Raw genomic sequence first — 14,929 nt, 5'->3', positions numbered from 1 at the left:
ACAATGCAAGCGCTCATTTACTCATCTTTGTTGGTTGTACGATTTTACACGTTACTATTTTCTTTTTTAGCATTTGTGCAAGAACTATCTATTGCCCTCTCAACCATTTTACTCTTGGATTTTCAAATTAAATCATTCAGTTAATTGTTAAAGCTGCATACCTCCAGATGAGCCAATCTATTTCAAGAAAATCAAACTTGAGAAAAAATATTTTAAGAAAAGATTCAAGATTTAAATGATTAGTCACAAGTTGACTAATTTGGCAGGATTTATTAACACAATTCTATTGTGTGACTAACACAGTAAGGGCTATTTTTTGCGTATTTTTTAACTGTTTTGGGTATAACATGGATTGTTAGTGCTGCTTGCAGTGTATAAAATACATTCTTTGTTCACTTCACAATAGTTAACTTTTAGAAAACATTTTCAAAATTTTCTAGAACACTAGCATGAATCTGGAGGCATGCTGCTTTAAGCTACATCATAACAAGACATGGCTATCATAGAAAATGATTTATTGAAAGCAAAAATATAAAACAAGGTTGTCAAAATAATGACAATAGTGTAGAATATCAAAAAATGTTGATGCAACAAAAATAACAATGTTTTTTTCTGTTCATTTTTTTTAATATGAAGAAAATATATATGTGAACACATATAAAAAAAATTCTCAAGGATTTCACAGGTAAAGAACTGCATTATGGGATGAAAGGAATCACTCAAACCATTGCATAAACTTGTATAAATTCTCATAACCTTTAAAAAAAAGAAAGAAAACACACTTTATTATGAAATTGATATTGTCGTTAAATGCGTAGAATCAATTGAACAAATTGGGGTAGTATCTGAAATTGTCTTATCTATCCTTCAAACAATAAACCTTTTTCATTTAAAACCATACATACTCGAGAAAAAAAAACACCATCTCACAAAACTAACAACTATGACAAAAGTCATGAAACATAAAACATTCAGATCAACGGAAATTAAAATTGAACCATGAAAAATATACATTTGTACTTGAAAATATACATTTGTACTTGGCAAAAAGCCTAACATTCAACAAAGACTTATATTTTTCCCTTTGAATAAAACAGTTCACAAGTAAATTCGAATATTATGTCAAGGACTTATCAGATCTATCAATTTTCGTATTACCCTGAATTAAGTGTCAAAATTAATATTCGTGAATTAAACTGGCCTCTATATAAATTGTGGTTTTTCGTCAAATCATAAATAAATACTTAGTTGAATCATTTATTCTATGTTTACAGCACTTGAAATCAAACCCAAGACTAAATCATTTCACAGAGATAAGAAAAATGAAGCCTGATGTCTCATAATCAAAAAGAGCATTAATGTGTGGTCACATGACCAAAGATAACTTCAGAAAGAGATCACATAACCTAAACCGGCTAGGACACAAAGAAAAGCATCACTATGAGGTCACATGACAGCTTCAGATTACATCACCATGGTTTCAGATAGAATGAACCGACAGTTATATCATCACACGATAAGCGAAAGTTTTCTGGTTATATATCTTATGTCTTGTGACAAATAATTTATTAATGGTCATATAATCAACAACAATTTCTGTTTTGGTCGTTCATAGAAGCTATTGAAAACAAGTAAACAATTTGATGCTTTTCAAAGCAGTATTACACCAAAACAATGACAAATACAATGCTCATAGCTTACACACACTTTCATAGCTTATATAACACCACACTACATGGGTATTACCCTTAATATTAAGTATAAATTATACAGACATCAACTTATTATTCAATTTATCCCACATGAACAAAATAACTTTTCATAACATTTGTTTCCCCGAATCATTAAATCGAGCTGATTATGATATGCTTTTAATAACAACATTTTTTCTGTATGAATCCACGTTTATGAGACTAATGCTGATTAAACTATTAATTAAATGACCATATTGAACCCTAAACCGGCTATATATCTTAAATGGACTTGTCCATCACTCAATCTGGACAAAACCATTTATAGTTTATTAGGGGATATTTCATAATAAAATAAGTACTGAATGATTAGGGAACAGAGCGGACAATGAACATGCTGACCTTGGGTCTGCACTGGTCACATGGATTATATTATCATATATATATTCAGTAGCCATCAGAAGGCTGGTAATTTAAACTAGATAAAATCAAGTTATTTAAGTTTTGAAATTCAGTTTGCTCTCTATTATTACCAAACAGGTCCGAATTATCAGTCAATTTTTTTTTCAAGATGTTTTTTTTAAAGATATATCTAAACAATATTGTATGCTGATGCAACTACTTCTGAATATTCAAAACCAATATGATCACATTTATAACAACTAGTACATTTTAATTTAATGCAAGCACAAAGATAAGACTGTCTGTAACTGTTCTTACGAAATTGGTACTTTAGCAAAGCAAAGCTTCTAGTATAGTTGCTATAATTTAGTTTGTTTTTAAAATAATTATAATAAATATTTTATATGCAGTTTAAAGTCCATAATATTATAGGACATATAGTCTAGAAAAAAAACTGATATCTTAATCTTTAACTTAACATATTTGAATACTCATTTTAAAAACATATATGAACATGACATGGCATCTTTTTAGTTGTGTAGAAGGAAATACCTTTTTAGATAATACAGGAAATAACTTTTTAGATAATACAGGAAAATGATTGGATATACTATAACAGATATTTCCATTACCTTTCTGTTATTCTTGACACTTGGAAAAAAAAATGAACATATAAATTATACCGTACATGGAGTCCAAAATTATTATTATTGTTATTATTACATGACACATAATTAGTTATATTTCCCTCCGAAGTATAAAAGACAGCAATTTTGAATACAATGGATCACTATGGTAATGGCTATAGCACTATATGCACTAAGTCGTTCCCACAAGGCATGTATTTCTTCAATGACACTTCAATAACCCCCATACACCTCAAGGTGCCGGGTAAAAGCCTGCTGTTCCAGGGTAACCAAGGGGCAACCCGGCTCCTCCACCTGCTGGGCTTCTTACAGGAATCTGTCCAGATGGCATCTGAATTAAAATAAACAAGAGAAGAATTAACTAAATATTTCATTTAAGAGTTTTTCATTTCATAGACATGGTGGTCTGTTTTTCAATAAAATGCAACCGGTAATAAAGCAACTTAATCACCATGACTCTTTTTACTTAACATAAACATGATATCATAGTCAAAAATGTTCATGAAAATTGTAAACATATACTCAGTAAGTTATATTTGAATTACAGGGTTCATACAGACCATCCAGGACAAAATTCAAGGAGTTTTCAAGGACTTTTTCAAGTATTTCAAGGACTAAAATATGTGAAACACTAAAGACAAATATGTGTAAAAGGGCGACAATGTATGAAATTAGTGTTTTACATGCAAATACCTGTTGAAGTACTATCAAATTTATGAAGTTTTTTCTAAGTGTGCAAGATTTTGCAGTAGTTGCTTCAGAGGGTGGGAGTGGTATTGTCAGATTATTGTTATTGCCATCTTTATTCAAGATAGTACTTCACCTAAACTGAAGAAGCTAGTTACATTGTATATCCTGATTACATTCTCTCGCTGTTGAGTGTTGTGAATTGTTTGTGTTTCTGACTTTAATGTGCGATTTTATAGCGCTTTCACCCATTCCTGAAACGTCTATAACCTTATCACAAGCGCTACACATCGCCTTTCTTTAATCACCCTTGAATTCTTCAATGAAAGGGTATTTTTCTACACATTTTGGCGAGAAATTACACTTCTTCATTTTTTGATGAATAACCCAAACTGGTCCGTGAAATTTACACGTCAAGAATATTTCAATCGTGTAAAAAAGCCGATACCCGTTCCGTACCGTCTTACTATCTCGTTACGAAGTCGTCTTTTTTTTTTAAATTGATGTATATTTGAGTTTTCTTTTGTTTTTTGGCCGCTGTTTTACTAATTATAGTCGTTTTTCGGTACTTAATGAGGAATTCGTGGATTATTGAACAAAATTCACAAGTTTCCTGTAAAATTCAAGGAGTTTTCAAGGACTTTTTCCCTGGACAAAATTCAAGGAGTTTTCAAGGACTAACCACCAAATTCAAGGACTTTTCATGGCCTGTGCGAACCCTGAATTAAAACTGTACATATCTTCAATTAAGTGCAGTTAGAGAGGTTAACTATTTTATTAAATGATTTAAGGAGTTAACCCATAACTGCACCAAGATGACAATATATACCTTCATTTATCAAATCTTATCTACAAGACCCTGTAAACAACTGTAATATACCTGTGCTCCGGCCATTTGTAAGCTTGCATATGGAGAGCCTGGATACAGTGGATGTCCAGTTGCCGAGGCAGCGTATGGGTTCTGTGAGGGACTTATCTGTAGAGGAGTAAACTGTGAACTTATATATGTAGGGTACTGTGACTGGGCTGCCGATGATAGGGATGTCACAGCTACTGGAACAGGCTGTGCTAGAGAAGATTGTTGGGCTGATAGGGAATATCCTGCTCCTACCGTCAGAGGGTACCCTGCTGCAGCACCAGCTAAAATATACAATGCATGTACATTAATTTTAATGTCAAGTTTAGATCTGACGTTGAAATACATGCATTAACAATGTCATTGTATTAATCATATTTTCTTTATTCATGTTAAGATACAAAACAATCAATAATTTAAATAATTCATTTAAGGTCTTGAAATGAAGAAAAAGGTCATGATTTTTTTAATGCAAATGTAGATAATTGGGTCAAATTCTTAAGAGAATTTAAAGGGACATCATGCTATTACAAAAACTAACATCTAAGTACTTTGTGCTTAAATGAGCTATAATAACTTACATATAGGTATGTAAGAAGAATATCAATAAATAAATACAGAATATATCAATCATTTCATATCAGATATTGATGTAGCATTTATATGCCTCAGTTTGAATCAATGACAGCCTCTATCTGAATGGAATAGGAAACTATATATTTACCAGGAACCATTGAAGGAGATGACACAAGGGAACCAGCACCAGGGTAACCAGCAGATACCATGTATCGTTGCTGCGAAGATGGACTCGACACTGGCAGATATGTAGGATGCTGATTACACGTTCCATAGAAAGCTGCTCCAGGCTGACCTAGCGATCCTGTCTGGCCGAGAGAGCCAGACTGGGCCAGAAAACCTTGCTGTGCAAGACTCTGATAACTTGGATTCGCACCTGGGTAGAGACCCGCTGATTTCTCTGACTGATACATGCTGCTCATCCCATTAGGTACCCTCGAAACTCCAGCCACCTGGACAGGGGTCATACCTGGCATTCCAGTCATTGCATACCCAGTCATTCCAGGCACGCCTGGAATAGGTTGCACGGTTGTCATGCCATATGGCAAACGATTTTGACTGAAATATGTATAAAAATATACAGTAAATACCTGAAGACCATAAAAAAATTAAAGCTGAAACAAAATATATTTCATCCTGTTTTTTTTTTTTTAATTCACATCTGCATTAGAAAAGCAAACTACTTATCAACACCTCTCCAGTATATTATAATGCCATTTACTGTATCTACTACACTGATTATTAAAACAAATACATAGATATAATAAAAAGCATGCTATGTTATATTCAAGAAAAAAGAAGCATGCATAAATAAAAAGCAAAACCAACACCACAACTAAACAGTCATGTAACCTGTAAGAACTCAATCACTTTCTTACAAACTACACAAGGATCCTATACCAGCTCAAATTACGCATTTTTTTTTTTTTTTTTGGCAACCCTGCTTTCCATTTGTTTAAACATGGTTCTTCATCAATGGAAATTTATATCCAAGTATCATTTAAACAATGGTAAACAAATTAATACATTTTAATTGAGAAGACAACTGGCTACGGTAATTTCTATCCTCAACATTATGGTTTTTCTTGGTAATACATAACAATGTGTAACTACATTTCAAGATTTTGTAGCTCCTTTCATATTTTACAACTCAAGATACATTTAATCTCAAGTTCTCTAAAGTAAAGCCACTTCTCTAAACATAAGTGGAATATCTTGGAGGGATATCACAAATTGCTAAAACTGTAAGAATATAACATTGATTTCAATGAATTCATACTTTAAACGACCTATGTGTTTTTGAGCTGATGTGGGATATGTCATGTTCATGCTGAATACACGGGTGACAGTGACATATAAACACGACTACACAAAGACTACACTCACACAGAGACTATACAATAACTACATAGAGAAAGTGAGTCTAGTGGTCATGATGATATGAGGTGATGGACAGTGGTGTATAAACAAATAAATCTGCTTCGTGAAATACAGGAAATTCTTGATCTCAGTATTTAATAATTTATATATGCTTTATTGCTCATCTGTTTTTTCTTATTTTTTCATAAATTCTTAGTTTTACTTTTTGTTTTTGTTACTTTTTTTTCCGCTAAATTGCATATAAGACTGAAGATTGCCAAATCTATGGAATATTTCTTCATTATAGTTTCCAAACATTAATTCCAACATCTGTGACTAAAAATCTATAAAACGTGACTGAAAAACTATAAAATATCTCTCTGATCCTAAAATCAAAGTTTTCAGCCTAAAGTAATACTGAAGCAGTTGCCTGTATTTCACTATGTTAGAAAGGTTGATTTCTTATCATAATGTTATTAAGTAAAAAACAGGGATACGTAGAAACACAGTGCAGAATACTGGACAAAAATAAGCGATACAAGCTATATGAACAGCACTACACAAGTATGCCCTCATTATTCCACACATCCTATCATAACCTTAAAAGCTCCAAACATTTTCCGAAAGTTATTTTATTTTTTTCGATTGAATCTCTCCCTGTCCCGCCCCCCTCCCCACCCCACCTCAAACTTGTTTGCATGAAATCTTTTATTTAATTAGAAAAAAAGGGTATACTTTTTCTAAATAAAATATATAATAGCAAAATAATATAGTAAAAAGAAACTATAGCATACAGTATACTTGAATTAAAACCACATATTGGAAACACGCAAAATTTGCCACTCATATGCATATCCTTACTACAGAACACTATAACGGAACTGTTTAACTTAATTTTCAATTAAGAAGGTAAACTACAACTCTTAACTCAGATATCCTTTCATTTCTCTTAAAGAAACATTGTAAAATGATGAAGTTATCGAAAGCACAAATTATTTATCTTTATACTCCTACTTATAAAAGAAAATTCAGAACTTTGAATGTATACTCACCCCAGCATCAACTCTTCGATGAAGTTTTTGTACTTTCGTATTTTATTGTTCTACCCGATATGTATATTAACTTAGAATTTGTTGAGTCTTTATTTCTTTGAACATTTTATTTAATATCCTAGACCCAAAGATTACTCAATTACAAGAAAGGTTGCCTATTTTGGGCAGAATTTTATCTCTTGGTCATTAAACGAAAGAAGCGTCCAAGCCGACTTTTCATACTTAACACCAGTAAATCATTAATAAAGACCCTGATAATTGTTATGTTTTAAGAAAGTATGTCCCAGAGTTTACCAGTAGAATAATGTATAAAAAGGCGAGTCATTTTTTTGTTTTTATCAAGGTTGGTCAAACTTGCCTTGGGTATGACATCAGGGTACTCGTTTTCTTCTTGACCTTCTATTTCTCGTGTGTATGGATTATGTATACCGCCTGGATTATTGGAATAAAATCATCGTACAATATCATAACCTAGTGAAAAATGTTTTAAATATACTAACTAACTCAGATACAAAACTGACCAAAATAACAGTAAGTTCACAGTCAAAAATATCACATATACACACAATTTTGTTTAGCCTGAAATGAGCTGATTTAATTAATTTATTGTTAACATTATTTTCTCAACAACATTTACATAAATTAATTATTAATTAAAATTAAAGAAATTTAATTATAAATTAATTAAATCATAATATGAAACTGACATGTCATTTTTAAACATACTATAAATTCCATTTTTATCAGTATTTCTTTTTTTATTCTTAATTATAGTAATAAATATCAAATACAATGTACCGGTATATGCTTTTTATTCATACAATGAAAACAGGAAATCAGTAAAACTTACTTATAATAATTATTATCTAACCCTAAATTCAATCTAAATATAACACAAAAGTAAAACTTATGTACTTAATCAAATTATGATATAAAACAGGATGAGGTAGTGAACAATTCAGTTTATTGTGATCAGTTATTTTATCTGATAAACCTTATCCATTATCTAGAAAAACATGCAAAGTAAAACTCGGAATATATATAAAAACTTCACATCTAGGGTATATACAGATATAAGAATGATGCATACAAATGAAAGTATTGTAATCTCTAAAACAAGGCAATGTGTTCCTCATTTACAGGCTGTCATGATTCAAAACTAAACAATATGTGTACATTTAGATTTAGATATCTGTTTTGGCATTGTTTTTTGTTGTTTTCTTTTCTTTTTTTTTGGGGGGGGGGGGGGGGGAGAGTTTTTTTTCTTTCCTAAAAGTTTTAAAACTCCTGAACTCTTGACACTTTACGTTTTGTCTAAATGTCAATATGACATAATTACAATTTACATGATTTTTATAACAGTTGGTTTAATCAAAGGAACCAATTTATCTCATTACACCTGTAAATGATTTACAATTCCTTTTACTGGCCAAGAGTTGAAATTACTTGTGTCATAGAAGTGTTGCTTCTATTGCACTGCTTTCACTTACTTAACAAATTACTTCATCCATATATCAAGCCATTTTGCTTTTTATTTCAAGTCAAAGATTGCAAAAATCAGATCAGTTATATGACACCAGTAATTTCTTCCTCTTTCTTAAATATATCTGAATATCTATACTATATAGTGTAAGTAGAAAAGGTAGAAAAACATTAAAGCAGGTAAAAAACTTATCAATCTTTTATTTATACTCATTTAAAAACTTAAAAACAATAGAACTTGCTTATAAAAAAATGTTCATAGACAATAAATGTTCTGTTTACGTTCTTTCGCTGTTAAAAATCTTCAAATTGTAATAGAGTATTTCAATAATCTTAATTTACGTAATAAAGCAGCATATACAAACTTATCATTTACTGAATAAGTAAAGCCTATCTCTTAATTAGAAATTTCTTTTAAACCACAAGCATATACTGCTGGCAATTAATTATTGCAAGATCTACATAATAGCTTGGAAAGAAGCAGGTAGAAAGCTGAATAATACAGGATTAAGACTTATCTTACTACAGCAAGGGCAGATAACCTGGATTACACAATAAGGTTACCTCCCACTAAATGATATTAAACAAGGGAAGTAACCTCTGCTCAAATCATCTTCCTTCTCACAATTCAAAGCTGATACAAGTGTGTTATTTACATTCTGAATGCGGCATTGTTCACATGTCATGTAAAGATACTAAGATACCAGTTACAAGTTGAAAACCATTGTCAAAAGAAGGAAGTTGTTTTGAAACAATTACAGTATTTGAAAACTTCAGATAAAAAAACATACATGGCTTAAAGTAAAATTTGGTAAAGCATGTATTATCCATCATTTGAATCATTTCGAAATAAAAATGCAACAGTAAAACATAGCCAATAAACCAATATTTTGTTAAAATTATCTGAAGTTTCCAAATTGTTTAAACAGTGTTTATTGTCAAAGAACTTTTCATTGCATTCAACATAAAATAATGTCAATAAAACAGAGTTTTATCAGAAAGTCCCAATACATACAGTTGTGTAATATAAAACAAACATACATACATTTTGTAATCTCTTTCTTAAGTTTATTCACAATATATAAAGAAAAATCTCATATGAAGATGACACAAGTTCAAAATTCATACAGAATTAAAAAAATGCCAGTGATGTGAACAGTTAAGTAAAACGTACTGTGAAAAAGCTTTCATCAATGAAAAAAAAAAAGAGAGATGAAAAGTTCTGAGACAGAAATTGCATCTGTCATGATTTGCTAGCTGATCATTTCTGACTCATCAGTGCAATCAGTCCTGATATATGCTGACAGATCAATCGAGATGCTGTAAGTTGTAACAAACATGATATGTGGATGTATCATGCAATGAAAAAATTGAAACTCTAACCCAATGTAACATAGAAAACTGTTGAATGCAAAACATAGGCTTACTTGATCATGTTCGTATCCTAATGTTCAATGAAAGTTTTAAGTAAAATGCTAAAAAACTTGCTTTAGTTTATGGTAAACATACATAGCATTTATTTTGAATGATAATAATCATTATCAATAACATAGCAATGCATTTATTTTGAAATATAGATTATTCTTGAAAGATTTTTTACTTTAACAAATACATATAATGAATTTATAAAGACATTGATTGGGCCACAAGCATGATCAATCGGCCATTTCTCCAGAGGTGATATTTCTACTTCTGATACAAGATACAAGAATAGTACTTGTGAACAAATATTAATATACAATCAAGTCTTCAGTGCTAATACTGTATACACTACATCAAAATGTCAAACCAAATCTCAAGAAGAAAAAAATCAAACTAAACATAGAATCAAACTTTCCCAAAAATGATAGCGATTTCTCCAAGACATTTCCTGCCTCAAATGTAAAGGATAATTTCATTCTTTGTTGACTTAACTACTAATTACTCAGATCGCATACACAAAGAATGGTAACAAAATCCTGTAAATGTATTCATTTTCAACAATTGGGAAAATTAAATTCTATGTTTTTCATCCTGTAAAGACTATAGAAATGTTTCATATTCTATAATCAAAATCATTTAGTAAACACATTTTCTACATGATTATCAATTTCACCCGATCTGTGTAATAACTTTAAGCTTCTTTTAAAACAAATTCAAATATCATCTGAAAACTTATATTCTAGTTGGAAAAAATTATCAACAATAAAGCAAAAACAATCAGATGGTTTTTTTTGTGTTTTTTAAAGCATTAATATACTATGACATTAATAATATGTCAATTTTTTTGTTTTTTTTTAATACATTATCTGACTGAACTTTCTACTTACACTCCTACTTACCTCTAGTGAAAGCATGAACACCAAGACCACACAAGCCTTCTCAAACACAATAAATCTGTAAAACAGGAAAATAATTCTTTCTATAATTTGCACTTACATGTATTAGTACTCTGCTACCTGATAAATCAATGATTTATAATTTCACAACAAACAACATTTTACGTGCAAGAGTTTTTTATATACTATTTGAGATTGAAATAAGGTCACTTTACAATTTTGAGAAGGCCCCTTCAGAATTCCAAAATCCAGCTTCACAACAGCAAACAAGAGCTGTCGGTAGGACAGCAACGCTCGACTATTCTTAGTGCTTGATAGTAAAAAAAATGCCTGATACAGTTACCTCCTCCTGTTTACAGGTTGGGGTCATGATGGTGAACAAGTGTGCAAAGTTTCAAAGCCATATGTCAATGGACTTTGAAAATATTTGAACTATTACAAAAACTTTAACGTTAATTCTAAGTCGAAAAAGGGGTATAATTCTGTCAAAATGCTTGATAGAGTTACCTCCTCCTGTTTAGAGGTTGGGGTCATGATGGTGAACAAGTGTGCAAAGTTTCAAAGCCATATGTCAATGGACTTTGAAAATATTTGAACTATTACAAAAACTTTAACGTAAATTCTAAGTCGAAAAAGGGGCATAATTCTGTCAAAATGCTTGATAGAGTTACCTCCTCCTGTTTACAGGTTGGGGTCATGATGTTGAACAAGTGTGCAAAGTTTCAAAGCCATATGTCAATGGACTTTGAAAATATTTGAACTATTACAAAAACTTTAACGTAAATTCTAAGTCGAAAAAGGGGCATAATTCTGTCAAAATGCTTGATAGAGTTACCTCCTCCTGTCTACAGGTTGGGGTCATGATGGTGAACAAGTGTGCAAAGTTTCAAAGCCATATGTCAATGGACTTTGAAAATATTTGAACTATTACAAAAACTTTAACCAAAGTGGTTACGCCGACGCCGACGCTCGGGTGACTGCAATAGCTCTACTTATTCTTATCGAATAGTCGAGCTAAAAATTTATGCCATTTATTTTCTAACAGACACCTTTAAATCATCTTCATTCCATCAACCTATTACTGAACATATTTAAAGATTTTTTTTTCCAATTTCCAAAACCTGAAATCAAATTGCAACAACTAAGAATGAAATTTATTCACACCTTTTATAAAATTTTCAATTTAAATTAAATCTAACAAGCAACGGTACATAGCAGAAGCTATCTATAGGGACAGCTTTCTGTTAATTAAGGCAATAAACAACTAGATGATATCAGTTGACTGCTGCAAAGTCATTTTAAGGTAAAATTACTCTAGGTTACACTTCCTAATGAAAAAGAGAAAATATTAATCTTGTGGAGTATTATCTAATTCTAAAATTTGCAGTTTAGTTCTTTAGCTATACATGTTTATATGAAATGAAAATTGTAAGCATATGTGTGAAAAATAGAAAATCGCAAGCTTAGGAAAATCTAAATTCAGACCAGCATCTGACTGACCTCCTAATGTGTTGATATAATGAAAATCAGTTTTTTGAAGGCATAAGGAAGTGTAGCAACAATTATTTCAATGACATCTTTATTATTTCTGAAAAGGTGCCATTACAGGCAGTGAAAATGCCCTAGTCATGGTTGATGAAATAAACAAATATTCGGGCCTCACGCTCTGTTCATCCTTCGAAAAACTTCAAATAACCAATACGTAAAATAAGGACTCGAACTTCAAAAACATTTTGAATGTTATGATAGATTTCAACCTTGCTGTTTGTCATGCCGCAAAAGCACTGCAAAACAAATTTCGTACCGAACTAGAAATGATAATTTGAGCCGTCGATCGTTAATTTTCACTGAAAATAAAATAAACAGAAAATAAAAATAGTTATTACCAATCGAGAGAATTGATCATTCGTATTACATTTACAAAGTTATATTTACACAGGAACGGTAAATAGTATGTATCTCTTGATTTTTTTCTCTCTATATCGCACAAAGCAATTTTTAATTACATCCGGGCGACTGCATCTAATTTCCGGTAATGGCAAAATTAGAAATGAAGAATGTACAATATTGTTGTCGTCATCCAGTCATTTAAAAAAGAAATGATTTTTGCACATGACAGTGAAATCATGTAGACAACTTTCTAAAACGTTAACTAGACTTCATCGTGAATATGGAAGCATTATATAGAATACCCATTCAACAAACTACTAATGCTGTGGAATATCAGTTCAAAGTTCTAGATATAAGCTTATACACTCATTCTCACTTAAGTACGACATTTCATAAATTCTAGAACTGAAAAATGAACTTTCTTGTATATTAAAATTTTATTCCATTCCAAAATTATAAGTATCTCGACATCTTAAATATAAAATATTACCAGTACAGATGTCCTAGATTTTTCCCTATGACAGGTTTTCTAGATAGAACCAGAAAATAAATTTCGTCATTTTCGAGACACTGGTCCTTAAATTTGTGCATATGGTATGGCGATTTTATTTTGTCTCTTTAAATAAACTTTCTATCATCTATTTATATGAACATCTGGAAATGAGAATCAATCGTTGAACTGACAAAAAATACATCTTTTTAAAAACAACTCATGGAAATGCATTTCATATCGAATATGCTTAAATCTCATTTTCAAAATGAATAACCTTACAAAATCCACAGATCCATACAATGGACGAGTAAGAAAATGTGAAAATTACTGATGATTTCTTGAAAGTACTTACTTATTTATTATTCAATTGTCAAATGTGAAATAATCTACGTCATCTCATATATTGACAATTTATTGAGGACTCGTAAATGATTTTTTAATTGTCCCGTTAGTGACCCAGTCTCCAGATGCTATGGATTGACAGAAAGAAATGTAAATACTTTGAATTATATATTTATAATGATTGAAGATTAACTAAAATTTATTTATGAAATGGAGCAGATATTCTTTTGGCAAGGTTGGGCCATATTAACAATATTTAAACAATTTAACTGAAAATAGTAAAAAAATGAGTAAAAGATCGTATAAATGGTCTTAGAAGTTCAACAAAATTGCTAGATTTGCATAAAATCCAAGTAAGCGTAAACGAAAACAATAGTACGAATCAAAACAAATATTTTTTCTCATATAAATATCACTTTCATTGAGAAAATCACTGTTTTATAATTTTCTTTCGCTCTGGCCACTTACGGGACAAGTCAATCTTATTACCATTATCTTATAATTGAACTGCAAAACAATGTACAGAATGTTTGTTTAAACAGATATTAAGTATCTATATAAACTAAAATATTTTATATCAAGATGCATGAAAAGTCATTGTCCATTTAACAGAAACATCTATGAAAATGTTATAAAATTTTCAGAATGTATTTAATTAAAGACAAATAATAGTTAGTTCTCACTATATCTGCTCCAAAGAACCTTCTATCTTACAATTAATACAAGATACTCCAATATTATTGCGTTTTCATTGATAAGCGTGGACTCAAAATTTCCTATTACTCGAATGAATATTCAAAAATTAATTTAACCATTTACGGGACAGTTCAGCCAGATACGGGACACGCCTGTTTTCACGTTTTCTTCATTTTTGTGATTGAAGTATAAGTTTGAATGTATTCGTATATGAAAGTAAGTATCCATTGAACTCTATAATAGTCAAAACGTCTGAATACCAATTTCAATATCAAAATTATGATTTTTAGAAGCTATCTGCAAGTGAAAAACACATTTCAGATGCGTATGTTTAAAAAACATGGATACTTCTTTGTTTTCGTGGAAGAATACTATTCCAACAATACCAACGTCTATTAACAAGTTGAAATAATTCAACAAATCTAGCAGAATAAATCA

At 30.7% G+C, this 14,929-nt stretch overlaps 1 protein-coding gene across 2 annotated transcripts; it reads right to left on the bottom strand.

Moving 5' to 3' along the window:
- Nucleotides 1-498: 498 nt before the first annotated feature.
- LOC132717160 (uncharacterized) lies at nucleotides 499-13,116 on the bottom strand. 2 transcript variants are annotated; one of them, XM_060700568.1, is made up of 6 exons: nucleotides 12,957-13,116; nucleotides 11,074-11,128; nucleotides 7,629-7,702; nucleotides 5,008-5,417; nucleotides 4,308-4,567; nucleotides 499-3,071 (listed from the first exon to the last, which is right to left on the bottom strand). In XM_060700568.1, exons 3-6 carry the CDS (start codon nucleotides 7,640-7,642, stop codon nucleotides 2,973-2,975), a joined length of 783 nt encoding a protein of 260 aa, XP_060556551.1. In that variant the 5' UTR covers nucleotides 7,643-7,702; nucleotides 11,074-11,128; nucleotides 12,957-13,116; the 3' UTR covers nucleotides 499-2,972. The 2 variants fall into 2 exon arrangements, with proteins under 2 accessions (XP_060556551.1, XP_060556552.1); XM_060700569.1 differs by lacking the exon at nucleotides 7,629-7,702.
- Nucleotides 13,117-14,929: the final 1,813 nt, after the last annotated feature.

The sequence above is a fragment of the Ruditapes philippinarum genome, unplaced genomic scaffold, assembly GCF_026571515.1.
Source record: "Ruditapes philippinarum isolate M1 unplaced genomic scaffold, ASM2657151v2 ctg683_1_1_1_1, whole genome shotgun sequence".
Taxonomy (NCBI): Eukaryota; Metazoa; Mollusca; class Bivalvia; order Venerida; family Veneridae; genus Ruditapes; species Ruditapes philippinarum.
This window is presented reverse-complemented; position numbering and strand designations above follow the sequence as displayed.

Bases quoted from the DNA above. Each gene is read 5' to 3' on its own strand.
- LOC132717160 (XM_060700568.1), bottom strand. The intron at 4,568-5,007 runs GTAAATATATAG...TGTATATTTTAG, and splicing joins ATCTCCTTCAATGGTTCCTG to CTGGTGCTGCAGCAGGGTAC. The intron at 3,072-4,307 runs GTATATTACAGT...ATTTTAATTCAG, and splicing joins TACAAATGGCCGGAGCACAG to ATGCCATCTGGACAGATTCC.